Genomic DNA, 20,425 nt, shown 5'->3' with positions numbered 1-20,425 from the left:
CCCCCCCCTTTTTTTTTTCTTTATTTTTTTTTTTTCCTTCCTGCCGCTGCGTGCGTGTCCGAGCGGTGCGCGGCTCCCCGCGGTGCTGGACCAGCTGGCGTTACAGGAGCCCTGATGTCTTCATCTGACTCCCCGCAGTTGTTGATGGAGTGTCTTTCTCAGATTTCCAGGCAGGGTCCCAAGAGCAGCACCCAGAGCCAGCTCCCGCTGCCAGGCGGCGCTCCCCGTGGCTCGGGCCGCTCCCGCCGCTGCTGAACGCGGCTCCGGTGCCGGAGCGGGTACAGACCCCTGCGGAGTCGCGGCCACAGCATCTGCGGCAGCGGCGGGAGTAGCCGCCGGGGCTTCTGCTGGCGGCTGCCCTCTGCCTCCACCTAGACTTGCAACCTTGTCCCCCTTCTCCACGCCTCCTCCTCACGAAGACGGTCCCGGCGGTCGGACCCCGACCTGGTCCACATGCATCGCCCGTCCGGCCGCTCGGCGCCCCGGCGTTGATGTCCGTCTCGGGTCCGACGAGACCAGCTCGGAGGTGAGAGCGAGGTGGGGGCTGCGGCCGCGCGGGCTGATCGGGGCGGGCACCTTCCCCGGGACCACAGGGCCCCGGACCCGGCGAGGTGAGAGCGGAGCGCTGGCGCCTGGACGTGATCCGCGCCGCGACCAGCTCCGAGCTCTGGGCTGTGGGAGCTGCGCGTCTCTCCTGTGGGGCTGCACCCTCCCGGGCCGGGCTGCGGGCCCTGGCGGGCGCCCCGCCGTTCTCCGCCCGCTGCCACCAGGCAGAAGCGGGCTGGGAGCAGCTGTAATCCTCGAGCGGTGGGTATCGGGATGTGTAAGGGTAGGCATGCAGAAAGGAGGCTTGGAAGGGAGAAGGGAAGAGAGAAGAGAGGTGGAAAGAAGAAGGAAAGAGGGAAAGGCAAAGAAAGATAAGGAGAAAGAGGGGAAAACAATAAGAAGGATGACAGGGAGAGGAGGCAAAAAAGGAAAGGGGAATGAGGAAAGAAAAAAAAAAGAGGAAAGGAAAAAGAAAATATGTAAACAGGGAGGGGAAACAGGAAGAGAAAGAGAAAAGAGGAAAACATGGAAGAGGAAATGGAAATGAAAAGGAAAAATGCTAGTGGAAAGAAAAGGAAACAAGGAAAGATAAAAGAAAGAGGGGTAGGGAAAAGGATAAAGAAAGGGGTAAGGGGGGGAAGGAAAGGAAAGGAAAAAGAAAACAAAAAGGAAAAGGGAAAGAGTCATAAAAAAAGACTGGAGAGGAAAAAAAAGGTGCAAGAGAAGAAGAAAGGGGAAAGAGGAAAAGGGAAGGGGAAAAGGAAAGGTAAAGAAACGAGAGAAGAGGAAAAGGGAAAAGGTGGATTGCCCACCCCACAGCAAAGCAGCACAGTCTTGAAGCCCAGACCAGCCCGATCCAGCCAGGGGACAGGTGCCCTGGCGCTGCCTAGGTGTTGAGGGAGAATGAGCACAAAATGACTTGGCTGCCAGCACAGGGACACACTCACACCCTCCCATCCCCTGGGCAAAGAGAAGCCGGTGGCCATCCTGCACCCTCTCTCCCTGTTGGTGAGATGGCGGTTCTGGGAGATGATGGGGACAGGAGAATCTGGAGGTGTCGCGGGGAAAAGAGAGCACAAGGTCATTGTTCCCTGCTGCCTGCAGGGCTGCAAGGAAGGGTGAGGGCTGGGGGAGCACAGCACCTGGGAGCTAACCCTACCTTCTCCTTCCTGTCAGGGGCCCGTGTTGGAAGGAGATCTAAGATGAAGTTATGGGATGTTGTGGCTGTCTGCGTGGTGCTGCTCAACACGGTCTCCACCTCACCCCTGCCCACCGGTAAGATGCCTCCCGAGGGGCCCCCTTCAGTGGTAGAGGGGCCTGAAGACGATCTCTCCCCCATCAGCCTGCCGCCTCCCTATGCTGTGCACAGTGACTGTAAGAAACATTCCCCTTTGTAGCCACCACTGTCTGTCTTGCTAAACCCTCTCCCCTTTGCCCAAGCATCAGGGTGAGGAAAGGATGGTCCCCAACCTTTTTGCCCTCACGTCTCCCCCAGTCAGTTCTGGTCTGCCTCCAGCAGCTCCAAAACAAATCATCCTCAAAAGCTCCAGGTTGGCAATTGCACTGACCCCCATCCCTTTCTGTCCCTGCTTTCTTGGCAGTGCTAAGATCCCTTTGGTTGGAAAGCATAGAGCGATGAGGAGGTTAGTAGTGAGCAGAGGAGCTGGCGGGAGAATCGGGTACATGCGCTGTGCGACGCAGGCACTGAAGCTCCCTCCCCACCGCCTCAGCCTGCTCACAGTGCTCTGCCCTGCCAATGCAATTATTCACTGTCTGCAGCGGGCACCGGTCCTGGTGGAGACAGGGCGCCGCAGTCTGAGGCTCTGTGCACATCCTGGAATGCTGCTGAGTTTCATTAAATCCTCCTTGGAGCTTTATCCCCAAATTAGTGTGTCCACATGGAAATTTACAGTAGAGTAGTGGAGGGGGGAAAGAGTTGGGAGCTCTGTGCAGAGCAATCCACATGAACCAGCTCACCGTAAGACAGCTTACAGTCCAAATGAAAGATAATAATAATGTCTCACTAATAATAGGTCTCCTACAATAGCAGATAGAGGATTTTTGCAGTGGTGTGTGTTAGGCTAACACCACCAGCTTTTTAAAGTGGGAATTAATATGACACAATAAGAAGTGGCAGAATACTCACATGGATCATAAAGATATTCTCTCAGCAAAGGCTGGGACACATCTCAGAGGTTGCTCCCTTTGCCCTTGCTCAGCCCGCTTTGTTTAGCTCATTGGAGGATGGAGAGGGAATCCTGTAATCAGGATTCATTTTTATCTCCTTACTGGGAGGCACGTCCTTTCCTGCGGCTGCAGCAGCCCCAGCCACAGCCTCGCACTGCTTTCCCCAGGAGCAGCCAGGCTCAGGCAGCGTGGAGGCGCCGAGTGGAGAATTGCTTGCCACAACTCTGCTTTGCATCCGCCCTCTGATATCCAGCTCCTGATCCGTGTCTCCCCACGCATACATCTGCTTCCTTACCCTCTCAGTCTCTGTTTCTTCTCCGTGATCCTACTTTCTCCTCTCTGAGGCTGCCATCTCCTCCTGCCCCAGCCCTGTCCCCTGCCACTGGGCCATGGCGGAGAAGACAATGGGGCACAGAGCTATCCCACTGCAGGCAGGGACACATCAGCACAGGCTTGCTGCAGTGCCGGCTCTCTGCTGAGGAGAGCATTAGGGGAGAGGCAGCACGGGCTGTAGAGCGTTAGTGCTCTGTCTTTCCAAGAAGGAAGTATTTATACAATGCCGCTTTTATCTTAAAAGTTACTTCTGGGAATGTGGTTCCTTGTGAGTTGGTTTCTTGCCAGCAGCTTGAGGGGATGGGTAGCAATCCAAAACTTGTCATCGTTTCCTACTTTTTTTTCTGTAGAGTCATTAAACAAGTGGAAAGAAAGGTGAGCTGTGTTCACCTGAGCTGTGGCTGCCTATTCCTAAAACCTCTCTTGCAGAGCAGGGTGGGCTCTGCTGACCAGAGAGGGATCCCAGGTTACTGTCTTTCAGAAAAGGCTGATAGCTTGGCCTCTGCCTCTCAGCTGCAAGGCTCACAAATCAATAGCGTGGCTGCGAGGGGAAAATACCGGCACTGCTATTTGTGGCAGAAGTCGGGAAGAAAAAAGGGAGTTTCTGTGATTTTGGCGCAGCAGCAGTACAGCACCCACAGCCAAGCACTGGAGACTCTTCTCTCAGCTCTGCTGCCAAGTTGGGTGAGTCAGGGGAGAGAGGTGCCTGTAAGAATGTGGTGAAATACTTTGAATCACTTTCACGCTGCTTTAGTTGACTTAAAAGCCTGTGGTGTCTGGGAGCGGGCTGCTAGCACAAAGCCTGGTGCTGGCCGATCCCACCTAGATATGCTGTGGCCTTTCCGCCACAGCTGCCATGTTGGATAACCACAGCTGGGGCCTTTGGGTGCACTGGTTTCTCTCAGCTCACCATTTGGTGGCACACACTCTCCTACACAAAGGAGAGGTAAAACACATATGAAAGGGGCTGTGCCTGTACCACACGGACCTTACGGTTTCTCTTGCAAGCATCAGGCATGTGTGTGGCCTGCTGGCAGGCTTGCAAGTTGTCCTGCTGCGCGTTGTGTCCCTTGGGCTGATGGCCCAGTACCTCTGCAGGCAGCTCATGGAGTGCTGGGAGTTCCACCATCACCCGTGTTGGCTCATCTGCCTGGAGTGCCACATGCGCTTGAGTTGGAGCACACTGTTCTCCCTTAAAGTGACCCCAGTTCAACTAGGTGGGAAGAGACTCACATCTCTGATTGCCACCTTCAGACGTGGTTGGTGGGGTTGTGAGATCAAGCCGCACTCCTGGCTTGACTCCAGCAAGCCATATGCCTTGTTGGAGTGCAGATCTTTTTTCGTAGACATTCAGCACATTTATGTGTTCCCATTTAATGGGTCTGCTTTCTCTGCACAGTGCTCTGAGGTCACCAGATGCTACCCATCTTTCAGGTAGGCCTGCAACCCTTCTTCATTCCAGCCTACACACGAGGTCCTACCCTCACAGGCTGATCAGGTGTAATGTGCTGACCTTTGTTGTTCAGGGCAGTAATTAGATATGGCAGAGTGCTGGCATTGTAGTGTTCTGCATTTTTTATTGTACTGGACACTGGGGTGAGAGTAGCCTCTGTATTCGTAGGGCACCTGAGATAATTCCAGCATTTGTAGATGTTCTAGGCATCAGTGCTCATGGGACAGCTTATTTCACATGAAGAGTGCTTGTGCAGTTGGTGAAGTTAGAAACCCTTCCTTTCTTTGCTTTCATCCTGCTACAGTCTGCAGGTAGAAGAGCATAATTGTAACTGTGAACAGAACAAAAGAAACAAAATAATTGTAAAAATACTTGGTTTGATTTACATGTGGTTCCAGCAGATACATTTTGTAACTGCTTGCCCTCTATAGCCATAATCAGCACATGTGTGAGGACAGAAGTATCCTAGTATGTAGGACATGGCAAGAAGTCTTTTGATCACATGGGTATCTTTAGTAAGAGCTAACAGTACACACGTAAAGCTAAATTAGAAATGTCACTTTCTAATAAAAGGGAAAAATGTTTCTCTAAGTTACAGTGGCTGAGTTGCTCATTGGCCACAGAATAGTGAATTGTTGTTGGAGCTCCTTTGTCACGTTGTGGCATGTACACCATATTATACATGCGTTTTACCTCTGTTAAACATTCTTTGTATCCCTGCTCAGGCGTTTAATATTAAGGTTCTGCATTTAGCTGGAACTTTGTCAACTATTATGGAAGGTATGTAGGATGAACAGTGATATTATAGGGCTCTTTAGGGCAAAACCAGTATTAAATTATACTTCCATATGAATGCATGACCTTCCCTACAGTATTTATTAGATATATTTTGTGTTATAAACCAGAACTCCCACGCTTCCGTACAGGCTTTCCTGCCCAAAACACTTTGAAGCGCTGCAGATGTGCTTTAGTGTAAGACACCCACAGGCCACAGAGGTAACCTGCCCATGCACAGTAAATGCAATGCATCAGAGAAGATGAGCAGGTGTCACACTCGTCATTTGATCTTTGTGTATGCAGTAAAACCAGTGCATCCATCCACTCTCAGATCGAGTATGCGTATGTCACTGGGCCAGCATATATATAGTGAACTTTGATTGCACGGGCACACTTGGATTTTCTAGTCATTTAGAAATCTCAGGCATTCAAAGACATCTTCTTTTCACAGGCAAAATTCTAGAATAGAAAGAACAAGGCACATCTGGGTAAATCCAGATTCACATAACCCTAGAATCTGTTGTCTTTGAAGTCTCAGGTATTTCTTCTGAATACGTTCCCATGAAGGGTGTTCTGAGAAGTAAGGAGAAAATGATTGAATTGTGAGAGAATCTGGTTTTATTCTCATTTTAACAGTTATCCTTTGTTTTATGTCTTCCGTCCTTTTCATTTTAGGGGCCTCAAAAATTTTCCAGTGGAAGTGTGGGTCCTTTTAGATGTTTTGCAGATGTAGGCTGCTAGATAACACACCTTACATGTGTTTCTTGGTCACCTTTTGTAGGCTTCATGAATATGTCTCAGAAATTCTCTTCAGCTCCATAATGGCTGTTAATGGATTGCTAGGAGAGGAATTATTTATCCACCAGAATAGGATCCTGAAAATGAAAGCTTGTGTTGTTGTAAATTACAGTGTTCCTGCATAATGCAGGTTTAAAATATATAAAAATTACAGAAACTGAGTAAAGTCACTGGGGTCATGGAGTCCCATCCTCTGTAACTGCAAATAGAGCAAATACCTAGTGCAAATATACAGTCTTCATCCCACACACAGCACCACACAACTGTGTCTTAAAAACTAGAGTACAGAGGCCAAACAAGAACAACACTTGTTAAGGATTGTTATACTTCCCTGGAAATAAACTAATGACAAGTAATAAATGAGGAATACTAAATATTGCAACATAACAATGTTGAAGATCATCAGACATCTAAATAAGCCACTGATACTATGAGTGTTGGTGAAATGGTTGACACCACAGGGTAGTTTCTGATCAAGTACTACTTGCTAAGTGGAACCAAAAGAGACTTCAGTGATTCCTGGCAATCCAATCCTGCTTAAAAAGAGAAGAAAGAAAATAAAGTAAAAAGGTTATATTTGAGATAGGTGCAAATAAAGCATTAAGACATAAATATGTCTATTTTTGAGATCAAGGACAGAAAATGAATTGTGTTAAGACATTTCAAACATCAGCATTCCTTTTTAAGGAATAAAGTACATTGTGTGACTTAATAGTTTTTGCCTTAATCTGTACTTACTGGTACAGAACTGAAAACTGAGGATGCATTTCTTCAAATTTGGTAGGACTTTTATACACCTTAGTGATTGATGAACAGGCAAAGGCCCAAAAAGAATCAAGCACTGATTTCAGAATACTTGTTTTCCTGCATCTGGGCAAGACAGTATTAAATGATGGTTGTATGCCCTTCAAGTAACAGGATGATGTACGAAAATGTCTGGACCACCCCTGCTCCCATCCCAAATATACAACACTCCCTTGATGAAACCAGCAATTACAAAAATTCTGACAGGGAGGCATGTATCCAGTGCAGTTTGGGAGAGGACAGATCCCATCTGCCTCTGAACAGCCACTGACACCATCTGACAAGCAGTACTGCACACATCCTGGCATGATTGCTCTGCGGCACAGCTTTTGCCCGAGTGCAGTGAACTGGTCACTATAACAAGAACATTTTCAAAACTGTGATGTTAAAACTCTCTGTATCATACCTACTGCAAAAAATGTTGAAAAACATGTATTTATATGTCAGATCAAAATCAGATAGCAGCAGAGATTGTCCCAGCAGCGTCATCAGTCTTGGCTTTGCACACAGGCTCTGCTTTACTGATCCAGGGTAGAGACTGTAGTGGGGCCCCTTTCTGCTGCATTGCTGCCTTTGTTTGTTCCTTGGCACACCCCTAAAGCTGAGAGATCCAGCATAAGAGCAGCCTAGGAGCACTTGCTTGATCAGAGTTGTGTTGATCTGTCACTGAAGTGGTGCACTGCTGTTATTTCAGTCATGCTGTTCATGTTTCGAGAGCTGTATGACCAACATGAGGTGCTGTGTGAGGGCTGACCTGGATCACTTCTGCATCAGGAATGCTAAAGAGAGTTTATTCTTGTTACCAATAATATTTCCTCCATTGAAGTCTCTGTGCTTTGTTCATTAGGTAGATGTTGTTGTTAATACAGTTCACAGGTTTCAGGTCCCAGTAATACATACTTGCTAGAGGCTCTCTCAGGGATGGAAGAGAACAAAGCATTTAGCATAAATCAACTGGTATCTGTACTGATAATCTGTAGATTTCTTCCTTTTGATACAGATGTGGAGGCTTGCATGGCTTTCATAAGAAGACACAGTGGACAGTAAGGCAGTTGTGTGCTGCACCCAGACTTGGCTCCGACTCCATCACTGTCTTCAGGAAGAAGCTGTTCACTTTGCTTCCTTTTTTCCCTCTACACTGTTCATGCTGTAACTTCACACAGAGTGTTTTGTGTGCTTCAGTGTCCCCTGTACTTTAAGGCTGGGCCAAGGTCTGTATCAAAACCTTGGGGGCAATTGTAGAAAAACTTTCTGCTCCTCAGTACTTTATTGCTGGCTGTTCAGAGCTGAGGTGAGATCACATCCTGCCTGGTTGCAAGATGCAGCACCCCTTTGACAACCCCAAGATTGGTGAGGGTGGGTGCCCAGCTCGAGTCAGGCAGAACTTTGGGAACAACTCACACCTTGACCGTATGAACAAGAAATTGTTGCGGACATGGTAGCTCACAAGATTGCTTCCTTTTCTTCATCTAGTTCATCTAACCTTGATTTTTCCTTTTGTTGTGACCAAGCCATTGCTCTACTGGCAGCAATTGTAATGGTCTTGTTATTGCTGCCTTGTCTTCTGTTGCAAACCACAGAGTAAGGTTCCCTGGGAAGATTCAGCATCTCATACTTGTGAGAAAGCAGGCAGAGGATGCAAGGGGAGGCATTAAGCCTGACAGTGTGGAAATATATGAAGTACTCTGCAGATTTCAATTATGACCAACCTATGGGAAGTAGCATGGATACACAAACACAAAGTTTGGCCACTCTGCGAGGGACAGGCACAGCAGGTAGTTGAAGCCCGTGCCTGTTTCCAGTTCTGCGTTATTGTATCTGACTGGTGTGCATGGCCCCAGCATCATCCTCTGGGTGACTTAGCCAGGTTACTTAGCACTTTGCCTTAATTAGAGACAGGTGACACCAGTGAGAGGCCCATTTCTGAGAGCTTTCTGCATAAGAGCAGGGATGCTTTTTTCCTGGGAGCTGGCAAGGCAGGCAGTGGCGTAGTGAACCAGAACTGTATTAAACATTTAGAGATGAGCTACCCCTGGTGTCTGTGATGCTGGTGTTTCCTAATGGATACACCAACTGGTTTCAATTTCATTCTTAACCTTGCAGATTTTCATGCAAGGCATGAAAGCAAAGACACTCCTAAAAAGGTATGTTTTAGTTGTTTAAATCGTGAACACCTTTCACTATAACCAGTTTTATCAGCTGCCTTTGATTTGAAGCCTGCACAATAAGCTTTGTGTTTTCCATGATTCTATGATTCTGTGAAAAAGTACTTCATTTTCAATAAAATAAATGCTTTGTCCCCATAGCAGTTCACACTTTCTTTATGAAGCAAAATGATAATAACATGAGTAATTTTAGCATCTCTAAGGTTACACTTCCACAAACAGGTTGCTCCAGGGGTCTCCTAAAGTAGAACTTCGTGGTATGAGATGGAGTGATTCAGTGTTGCAGTTGAGCTTGTCCACCTACTACAAGAAGTACCTGAAAATATTACTGCAAAACAAGCTAAGCATAAGAAAAAAATCATGAATCAATGCTGTACCAGAGTCATCTTCATAGAATCATAGAATTGTTTGATTTGGAAGGGCTCTTTAAAGGTCATGTAGTCCAACTGCCGTGCAGTGAACAGGGACACCTACAGCTCAGTCAGGTGCTCAGAGCCTGGTCCAGCCTGGCCTTGAAAGTCTCCAGGGATGAGGGATCCACCATTTCTCTGGGCAACCTGTTCCATTGCTTTACCACCCCACACTGTAAAAGGCTTTTTCCTTATATCCAACCTAAATCTACTCTCTTTAACTTGAAAAGTTTTCAAAAGCAGTGAAAAAAAAAAAAGAGTGATTCATTGCAGTTACAATTAGGGCTACATTACATATATATATTTCCCACCAGCAAGTGATCTTGGAAGAAACATCTCTATGATTATAACTTTGGAGGAAAGAAGGAAATTAAAATACTTAAGTTCAGGGCCCAGTTGAAAGTACCAGAACTGTTTTTGAAACGGGGTCATTTGATCCTAACACAGATCTGCATCTGGGTTTTCTAAATAACACTTATCATTATAATGAGCTGGATTAAATCCATTGAACTTTGAAATCTTACTTGAAACTAGATGCTGAATGCTGTTGTTGCAACCTCTGTAGTTGAAAGACAGCTATATTTAAGTGAAATATTATCCTGGTAATTTTATTAAATGTTTAGCATGATGTTTTGATGTGGTACTCACAGTATCCCCAAATGCATGCATAGAAGCTACAGTATAAAACAAAAGTCTAATTTTATCATTTTTAGTATACCTTATGTGATTTTTATTACATCACTTTAACTCAGAATGTGCAGAATGCCAGCTGATATTGCTATGATGCTCTTACATTTTCCTGAGGTCTCTACAGAAATCTATTCCATGAAGTAGAGTTTCCAATAACTTCAATCTTAAAGTTTTAGATATATTTCTAAAAAGTAGAAATATTAAAAAAATAAAAAATAAAAAGGAAAATCTACTTTTATTAGTTATTATTTTGCAATTAATAGAATTTATGCCTTTCTTGTAAAAGAAAATAGACAGCATGGTTGTTAGAGGCTGTAGTTAGCCTTTTAAATCCATGACCAGACACCAAAATGAGTAACTGGAATTTTTTCTCAAAAGTGGAAGGTCCATCTGTTCCCACTGAAACCAATTTGTGGTCAGGTACAAACTGAGTGTTTCTTGCTCTACCATGCTGGGTTACTACCACTGCAGGGAAACATTTGGCTTTAAAATGAAATTGTTCCTGGTGAAATAAAAGGAATAGTTTTACAAAATGTAATCTTGATCTCATTTGAACAGACAAATAAAATGCCCATTTTTCTTTAATGGAAGCAGTTTTCTTCAGAATGCAGTGAGCATGCTTTGGATATTCGTTTAGAGCTATTTTAGGTAGAAAACTGTCTGACCACTGTTCAGTGTTCTCAAAAGCGCAGGCACCAGATCCCTGTCCTGCTGGCACATGGTGTCTCTAATTAACTGAAAATGCAACAGCAGGCTCTGGGGAGATGCAACAGAGAAGATGCCCAGAGGAAAGCATGTTTTCCTGTGCATGCAAAGCATGGCTCCAGAATGGCTTTCTGCAGGGGCTGGTGGGGAGCCCTGGAGATATTTGCTGCAGGAGCCTGCACCTGTTGCCAGCCCTTGCTGTGTCCAGGGGATGCGGACTGTGCAGGGGACAGGCAGGTCAAAGCCTCAGGTTCTGGAGAGTAGCAGTGAGCTGGGATTTTTGGTTTGCATTCAAACAGGGAAGTTTCTAACAAAAAAATGAGTTAAAATGTTGATCTGAATATGCCCTGCACGTTCAGAAGGCAAGCAGAGGATTTGCAGACAGCAATCAGAAGATGTAGATACTCTTGATTTCTAAATATCTTCATAAAATCGATTACATTTCTTTATTCTTGTTAGAATCCTGGAATTTGGGACATTTGGTGTTACCAACTCTACTTCCAGCCTGGTAACTTTTCTGGATGTGTGTATTCACCAGTCCTGTGATGTTTCTTCTTTCCTCCTTTTTTTTATTCATTCTCTAATCCTTTGAGAAACTCCTGGCAGATCAATAGCCCTGGTTCAGCTGGACATGAAGCTGCCCAGAAGCAAAGGAGCTTGAGGGCTGCCATTTTGTAGCCCTGTCTGGACATACTGGCACTAGAAAACACACTCGAGATGTGATTCCACTGGAGGCGTGTTCCTACTTGACTGGTCAGTTCTTTGCATGGCACTGAAAGAGTGGGAGGGGAAGGGAGCTGCAGGAGACTGAGATATGGATGCCTCATCTCTCGAAGTGTTCAAGTCCAGGTTGGATGGTGCATGGGCAGCCTAATCTAATGCGTCATTTCTCTTCTAGTCGCAGGAGGTTGGAACCCAATGATTTTTAAGGTCCCTTCAAACTCAAACCGTTCTGTTTGACTCTGTGAGCAGGAGCAGATCATACATACTCTCTGCAGCTCCCATTGGAGCACCACTGTATGCCCCTTGCTCCCACTGGCAGATGCTAAAATATCTGTATGCCAGGAATATGAAAGGGCCAAGAGAGGAAAGAATGGGATGAGAGGTTTTATATCATGGGAAGGAGAAGCTCAGCCAATATTCTGCAAGTTCAGCGAACAGGAAATGGCCTTCAAAATTGTACTGCAAACCCCAAACAGAACCTGATGACTTTGCACGAGTTCTGTGAGTGTTCATGGCAGCATATGTCAGTGATGGGGGCTCAGCCCTGTTGTACTGTCCCACTGGGATATCTGAGCCCTTATCTCACATCATGAGCAAGATACACAGAGGCCCTGTGTCTCCCAAGGATGGATGTTACTTTTCAGGATTTACGGTCTTTCCTTCAAGGAGCCTTCACTAACTTATGCTGAGCACATGCTGTTGTGGGCTATCCTATCCCATCCTAGATGGCTTCATATTTTTAAATTCTGACTCCTTCATGCCCTGGGGCCAGGGACCAGGGACTGCTGCTCAGAAGGGATTTGGCTGCTTTTGTTGCTGTAGTATCTGAGCATTTTTTGCTGGTACTTTGTACAGCTTGACAAGCATCTGTCATGTTTGTTCTCTCAGCTTTTCCACCAGAAGGGAAGTGTTGTCAGTAAATTAGTTTGTTTTGAAAAAATATGTGTGTGTGTAATTACACATATTTGTAAGTGTGTATGTGTAAATATCACACACATGCCAACTGTGGTGGCATGGTAATTTCCTTTTCCCAGGGATGTGAAATCCTGACAGAAAAAAGCTCTTTCTAGTGTGGATTCAAGCCAGCATGATCCATACAGTGCTTTTTAGAGAGCAAAGCTGGCAGGCTGTTTATCTTCATTCCGAGACTATAAATGGCTTTCAAGCAGTGTTTGCAACAGAGAGATAACTAATTAAACAGACCATGGATGAATCAAGAGACTTTATTCAGATCACAATCCAGCACTGGATGCCACAGCTGCCCTTGTCCTTGTGGTGGTGTTCCCTGACCACACAGCTTAGCATCCTCCTACTCCCCAGCAGCACTTACTACAGTGCAGAGACTAAACAAGTGCCCATCACGTGGTGGCTGTGATGCAGGGAGGCTAGGCTAGGGTGGTCCTACTGTCCATCTTCTCCACCTCTCCTGCTGCCTGTTAGCCTTTTATGGTCTTTCATCCTTGGTCAGTGGTTATTGCTTATTCGTGTGTGATATCTGGCGGTAACTTCCTTCACATTTATCTTTAGTGCCTTGTTTCAACCCATCACATCTTGTGTTAAGGATGGTACTTCTGCTTGATTGCCCAGGGTTCTACTTCACGTGTTTAATAGAGCATTTAATTCCAGGCCCTCTGTTTTTCACCCTTGCTTATTGGACAACAGACTATACCTATTAAGTCATAAAATGTCTGTCCTGGTTCTCAAGTTTTCCTTCAAAATCCTGCAAGCTTCTCATAATGGATAATTAGCTCCAAGCCAGTCTGGGTACATCCCATGGTTTGGATCCATGATTTACTTGTTGTTGGGTCTAACTGCCTTGCTGCTGAGTGTGTTGAAGCTCAGCCTTGTTGGACTCTATTTAACTGTGCCAACCAGAGTCTGGCTGACAGCAGGGATTGGAGTTGTTCCTCAAGTAGTACTAAACTACACGAGGAAACTTGAGTCATATCTGTAGTCCAGTTAAAAGGTGTCAAAAGGTGCACTGTGCATTGATAGTGACTAGTTTGGGTAGAGGAGTATTATTGCTTATGAAAACTTGCAAGGATTCACTCAGTAGCACAGTAACACAGCTACCATTGTGTTTTAAATTATGTACACACATAGTCTCGTAATGACTTGGGCAGTTGTAGGTGAGTAGACATTCACTGTCCAGAACATTTCCTCAAGTGGGACTGTGTGACCACCCTCTCAAAAGTCCCCAAATATTCCCAAGTATCACCTGTGTGCCTTGTGTTTCCTTCAGTGATGTAATTTCCAAATTACTGAGGGTCACTGCACTCCTCTATAATGATTTGGATATCTGCTTGGGATATTTTCCAATTCCCTGTGCTGAAGAGGAAATCCACCCTGGAGACAGAAAATTGGCATTCATCACACTCATAGTGCTGGCAGCTCTCCCAGTGAGTCTCCTAAGTGGCCTGATGTTGCAAGAGGGGATGAGCTGAGCAAGGATCTTCATCTTCTTTAGTTGTATTGGCCATACATGCTTCATCCCAGATTACAGCTTGGAGTTCTTCCTGTGTGGTTTGTGTTAGAGCCCCACTGAGATTAGTGGAGTCAGTCATCCTGCTAGTTACCCTAGGTTCTAGTTGCAGCAAGTCCATGTGTGTAGATAGGCTCTTCTAGTTGTTACCCTGTAGTCTTGTTTAGTTGATCTAGTTTTTCCCCTCTGCTTCCACCTTCTCCTGTGTTGGCATTCCATGCCTGCATTAGCAGTGTTTCATGTCTGTTCCACAGTGTGTTTACCCCATCTTAGTATTAGAGGCTTCTTTTCAGCACAGAAAGCTCCATTGGTGCATTTGGGATAATGATGTCACATGAACCAGGATGGATATCAACATGGGCTTCAAACAAGAATACAGACCACTGCATGGGCCTTTTCCCCTCTTTATCTGCTCTCTAGGGCATACTTCATTTGTTTGAGCAGGACAGTGCTTGGACACTCTAGTTACTAATACTTTAGTATTAGTAACTCAAGTAGAATCCTGTATTGTCACCCTCGTCACATGTATGGGTGACATTTTTGCAGCTGAACTGCAAGCATAAAAACAGTATGTCTAGTTGGGTTGTTATTTCTTCAGGTATTTCAGAGTTTTCCTTATACCTCCTTGGGTAGGGGAAAACACTTCCTGCGCTGTGCTAGTAGGTAAGTATGAAGCTGAAGGTATCAGACAAGAGTCTCCAGGCATGGGTTAAGTTTCCCTGTAGTAATTCTCCATCTCGTTCCTGATGGTTGTCCACTGCATGGGTTTTGCTGAACCCTGGTATGCTTTCCAGCTTGTTGGAAGTTGTCTCTACAGTCAATGTCTTGTTGTATCACACTGTTGCTACAAGGAAGTTGAGAATAGAGAATGACATAGCCAGAGCTGACTCCTCAGAGTCACAGCCTTCCCCAGTGGGGTTGTAAACAAAGAAGGCTAGTTTCTGCAATAGAAACCTAGAAACCATCCAGTCCTCCATCAACAAGACCAAGTACCAAATTCCTTTCCATCTATATCTATGCCAGGGCAAAGCCCGTACTTCAGCAGTGGATGCTGGGACAGCTCCAAGTGGGTCTTCTTGCTTGACTGAGCATGAGGTCTATCTCTTCCTGCTTTTATGGAATATATCCCACCCTGACCCAGACCTTGCTTAGTAGGGCAGTATTCTTCAATGTAGACAGACTATACTATCCTGCAACAGAACTAAGTGGGGCATCCAGTGCTACCTGCCCAGCCAGTGGGTATGACTCACAGTAATTGTTTTGGTTCATGATAGAGAGGTAAAGCCAAAGGAGATCCAGAAAGATGCACCTGCTATCAGTTGACAGGAATATGGGGCTTGGTGCAGGATCCTGCCTTGTTTAGGTCCTGTATAACTCTATAGGTAGCATCCATCCCATGTGTGTGTTTTTCTTTAGTCACTGAGAAATTCCCACTGGTCTGGGAGACTTTTGTCTCTCTTATAAAAGTATTGATTCCCCAATCACATGTGATTCAGGGACTTCTACTGCCCAGTCTCCCATCAAGACACCTATATGTCGTAGTACTCATTAAGGAAGCGTGGCCCCGACTTGTTGCCATGGATCTTTTCCTATCTCAGTACCTATCTGGGTGAGAGCCATGGCAGCTTTACGCAGGCATTGAAGGCTGGCCAGGCACACCGCGTCACTTTTCCCAGTATTTGCAAATTCCTAGGGGTTCTTTGGAGATGGAGACCCCTTCAATCAGGGCTGGGTACATGACACCAGTCTGCTGTGCAGGTGGACACTTACAAATTACTTACAGAAGAAAGCATCCTCTTAGGTCTTCCTGCAAAGGAAGTGAGTCCTCAAAGACTCAATTTTTGGCACAATAAATGAGAAAAACAATCTCAGTACTGCAGTTATTTATGTATTTAATATGCAGTTAATTATAATGTAAGATACAGGCATCTGGACATGGACTTCTGACAGCTTGACCTGTCATTAAGTAACTGTTTTCACCAAAGCAAATTCCACTGAGGGATTTAGTCCACGGGAAGCATAAAGATTTCAAAATGCGGTGTTATTTCAAATCATGATGAAAAATACAATTCTTAGAACATTTCAGAAGAACACATTCAATTCCACGTTCCTTGGACAGGTTCATTCTATCAGTGTCAAAATATTTCATTGACTTTAACATTTAATTTAGTTGAATAACTTAGCTCTGATAAAGTACATATCAAGTGAAAAATGCAATAGCTATTTTAACTTTCAAAGAAGAAGATGCATTAATAAAATTTACCTTGAAAATTAACATAATACTTCTATTCTGACCTATTTTCACCCAGTCTTATAAGTGTCTTGTGATGCAAAATAGTTCTAGGAGATCATTTTCAAAAATTCTGACAATAATTATCCCCTAAAAGCATTAAAATGTAGGCATTCAGCCAGGAATAACAGCTCAGCCTGGCACCCTGGGAAACTCCTCCTTCTCTCCTGCTCGAAAACCTTATTGATAGGTAGCTTCAACAATACAAACAAATGCTGATGTGAAAAGACAACACTTAACAATTACAATCACAAAACTGCATCAAAGAAACCTCATCCCTTTTCTGCTTTGCTAAGAAGAGCGTGTGTAACTTCCCCTAACGTAGCTTTATCCACCCATTAACTAATACTTGCATCATGATGTGCTTTACTTTCCGTCATTTTTGACAGGGTTCATTCAATACTGAAAGATGTGCTGGAGTGCTACCAAGCATAAGCAGGCACCTACAGAGATACGTAGATATCTCATTTATTTCCCCCAAGTGAGTTTCAGTTATGATTCCTGATTGCACTGGTTTTAGTGTGTCTGAAGTAATGGGCAGGGCAGCTTGCATGTGTCTTGTGTTTTTGAACCACAAACTTTGTGACAGCTGACATGTTACAAAACATTTTCTCTCTTTCTCAAACAGCTAATATGCCAGAGGATTACCCAGATCAGTTCGATGAGGTAGTGGACTTTATTCAAGCCACTATTAAGAGATTGAGGAGGTCGCCAGATAAACAGACTCCAATTTTTTCTAGGCGGGAGAGGAACCGGCAAAGTGCAGCTACAAACGTAGAGAATTCCAGCAAAAAGGGAAGGAGGAACCAAAAGGGCAAAAATCGGGGATGTGTCTTAACAGAAATACATTTAAACGTGACTGACTTGGATTTGGGATATGAAACCAAAGAAGAGCTCATCTTCCGGTATTGCAGTGGATCTTGTGATGCAGTTGAGACCACGTATGACAAAATTTTGAAAAACTTAACTAGAAAGAAAAAACTAGTAAATGACAAAGTGAGGCAAGCTTGCTGCAGACCCACAGCCTTTGATGATGACTTGTCCTTTTTGGATGATAACCTGGTTTACCATATACTGAAAAAACATTCCGCAAAAAGGTGTGGATGTGTCTGACTCTTGTGCGCTGGAGGCGGCTCCAGTTTTGCATTCCTGCGATGATGAAAAGAGAGGGACCAAGGTTCCCGGGGATGTGCCTGCTCAGAACAGAAAAAAAAAAAAAAGGACCAAGAATGCGGAACGAGGAGCGTGGAAGCCTAGGGGTGCGAGATGGCCTAAGAGATGGAGGTATTTGAAGTCCTACAGGAAAAGTAAATAAAAGCTTAGGTGGGGATGCCAGCAGCTGGATGGCAATCACACTCCCTTTCCCACTTGACACGGTCCACCAACAGTGAGACTTGCATCCATGAGGAACATGCTTAAAAACACAGCCCTGCAGTACTGCATTGCTGTGGGGTCGTCCCCACTTGCACCAGGAAGCTGAGCCTGTGTCCTCAGCACTACCCAAAGACACGTTGTGCTGTTGGTCACTGAAGGTTGGTTCTTCAGCGCTTAAGAAAACTTGTAAACTGTCATAAGGTTAATATCCTATGTAAGATGGTATCAGGCAAAAGTCAAAATTCCCAGGCTCAAGTTCTGTAGGACCACTGTTAGTACAAAGCAAATTGGTTCCACTTACTGGTTAAGTTTGATTATTTCCATCTCACGTTTCTTCAAAATAAGTGTAGGATTTCATTATTCTGCTACCTATGAAAACAAATTGAGTTTTTAAGCACTTCTTCCTAGTATAGTAAGTGAAATAAGCCTGGCATACACAAAGTGTGTTTCTTTTGGTTTACAAAGGACTAATGTCACTTGCGTAGCTACGTTTATATTTGGTCATTGTGAGTGAGCAGAGACTACTTGATGCAATGCATCCATTCAGAGACATAAATATACAGAAGATATTTATTAAGATTAAGTTATTGTTATTTATTACAGTTCGATAATGAGTCTCCTTTCCTTATTTATTAAAGTTTTTTTTTCAAAGGTGCCAAAGTAGAAGGTGCTTGGAAGATATGGAGAGACAAATAAGTTGGGAACAACGGTCCATGTTGTTGAAGGTGTTAACTTGAATGCAAAAAATCACTTACTTTACCTTTTTTGCTTTTAAACAAAAACCTGATTATGTTCACAAAATGTAGTGCCAAAGTCTGCACCCCTTCCTCATGGAGATGATTGTGGTCATACCTGTGCAGGAGCGAACACAGCTCCACATGAGTGAGGGTCACAGGATTTGGCTCAGCATTAGCCATTTGTTAGACAAACTAATTCTAGTCATATTTAAAATGTAGCCACAATTTTTTTTCTCACACTTTTTGCCAACTGACCTCATATAACTATTGACAAATGGAAATTAATCACATTTAGCCTTATAATTTCTTGTAGTTATTTAAGCTTTTTCTTCCATATTTCCATGTAGAAAAGGTTAAATCCCTCTTACTAGTTAGCCCTGGATTTAATGTAGCCTTCAGGTAAACGATTGTGTTAAATAACCAAAGAGTTTTGTATAATTTGCTGAAATATTACAGGATCATACCCACACAGCAGAACAGTCTGAGTTTCCTTACAGAGAGGGAGGCTGTACAGCAAGGGCGTTCTTACCTGCCACTCTCCCGTTCTGGAGGCTATTTTCCTGAAGGAGCGCAGTGCAGGTCTCTAGACATACCTGATGATCGGTGAAGCATCAACTCCCACAAAGAAAGAAAAAACAACAAGAAAGAAAAAAATCCCTATTGAAAAGCAGAAGTGATGGTCCAACCTTTTATCTCACACATGCAATGGCTCTCCTCACTTGTTTTGCCCTGGGCCCCTCGGGGCACCACAAAAAGAAGGGTCTAGTGGTCAAGAAAGTCCAGAACACACCTAGAAAGTTGTACCGCTTGTATGAAGCAAAACAGCACCGACCGCTGCTGCTTCCCTGGGCTGAGGTCGGCCGTGCAGAGCCCACCTGTGGGCTTTTGCAAGGCCACGGGGACACCTCGGAGCACCCCAAAAGAAGGGCCTAGCGGTCAGAAAAGTCCAGAACACACCTAGAAATTTGTACCACGTGTACAAGATGAAACTCAGCACCGACTGCCACTGCTTCCTTGGGCTGAGGTTGGCTGCGCAGAGCCCAGCTGTGGGCTCTTTTTGCAAGGCCATGGGGACACCTCACCCTGTGCAGGGCAGGGCATGGCTGAGATGCCGCCAGAAGCACCTGCGAGCCAAGGGGCGCTCGCTGCTGGCGCAGAGCTGGACGCAGTGCTCGGGGCATGCACAGCTCCGTTGCTCAGCACTTTTCTGAGCAGCAAATCACTACGTTCAAAATACAAAAGGGTAAAGTTTGTGATTTTTTTTTTTTTTTTGGTTTTTTTTTTTTTTAGACCTTATTGAAAACAGGAGTGTGCTTCTCTGGAGTTTTTTACTTCACCTGCGATTTATGTCTCAGTCATTTGTGTTAATCAACCAAAGTTCTCTACAGACTTTATTTTTGTACAATATTCATTTTATAACTTTTTACAAAATAAACTCATTTCTATTGTTTCTTGGTTGTTGCTTGTACTTCTTCCCCATTGTACTACTTCCAGGTTACAGTACTGCAAGTCTCCAGCCTGTGTAGGGCAGCACTGGAGAAACATCGAGTTCTTTCTGCTAAGGAGCATCCACTTTTAGTGTGGGTCAGAGGTGTCTGTAGCTTCTAGAATGAGTTACCCTAAGATGTGTTATAGGCCTCATCCCTTGAGACATTCAAGGTCAGACTGGGCCAGGCTCTGAGCAGTGGATCTGCTGTGGATCTGATCTAGCTGTGGATGTCCTTGTTCATTGCAGGACAGTTGGACTAGATAATCTTTAAAGGTCCCTTCCAGTTCAAATGATTCTATGATTCATACTAAAACATAGCACTAAAGGGTGATGTGACTGCTGTGACTCCAAAACATATGGCATAATAATACAGGGTGGCAGGCTTGAAGCCTGATGTTATCCATGTTCTCCTTTGCCCACACCAGGCTGCGATATCTTCGTGATGGCCTTGGCAATGCACAG

General features: G+C 44.9%; 1 protein-coding gene across 2 annotated transcripts; it reads left to right on the top strand.

Moving 5' to 3' along the window:
* Positions 1-6: 6 nt before the first annotated feature.
* GDNF (glial cell derived neurotrophic factor) lies at positions 7-19,936 on the top strand. 2 transcript variants are annotated; one of them, XM_010725352.3, is made up of 3 exons: positions 7-526; positions 1,723-1,920; positions 16,992-19,936. In XM_010725352.3, the coding sequence occupies exons 2-3, from the start codon at positions 1,749-1,751 to the stop codon at positions 17,474-17,476; spliced, it is 657 nt and encodes a 218-aa protein (XP_010723654.1). In that variant the 5' UTR covers positions 7-526; positions 1,723-1,748; the 3' UTR covers positions 17,477-19,936. The 2 variants fall into 2 exon arrangements, with proteins under 2 accessions (XP_010723654.1, XP_010723655.1); XM_010725353.3 differs by having other exon boundaries at positions 1,723-1,821; positions 16,992-19,935.
* Positions 19,937-20,425: the final 489 nt, after the last annotated feature.

The sequence above is a fragment of the Meleagris gallopavo genome, chromosome Z, assembly GCF_000146605.3.
Source record: "Meleagris gallopavo isolate NT-WF06-2002-E0010 breed Aviagen turkey brand Nicholas breeding stock chromosome Z, Turkey_5.1, whole genome shotgun sequence".
NCBI lineage: Eukaryota > Metazoa > Chordata > Aves > Galliformes > Phasianidae > Meleagris > Meleagris gallopavo.
The sequence above is the reverse complement of the archived record's forward strand: the minus strand, read 5'-3'. Positions and strand labels throughout refer to the sequence as shown.

Excerpts from the sequence above, each read along its gene's own strand:
- GDNF (XM_010725352.3), top strand. The coding sequence starts at position 1,749 with ATGAAGTTATGGGATGTTGTGGCTGTCTGCGTGGTGCTGCTCAACACG. Across the intron at positions 1,921-16,991 it reads CTATGCTGTGCACAGTGACT|CTAATATGCCAGAGGATTAC; the intron begins GTAAGAAACATT and ends TTTCTCAAACAG.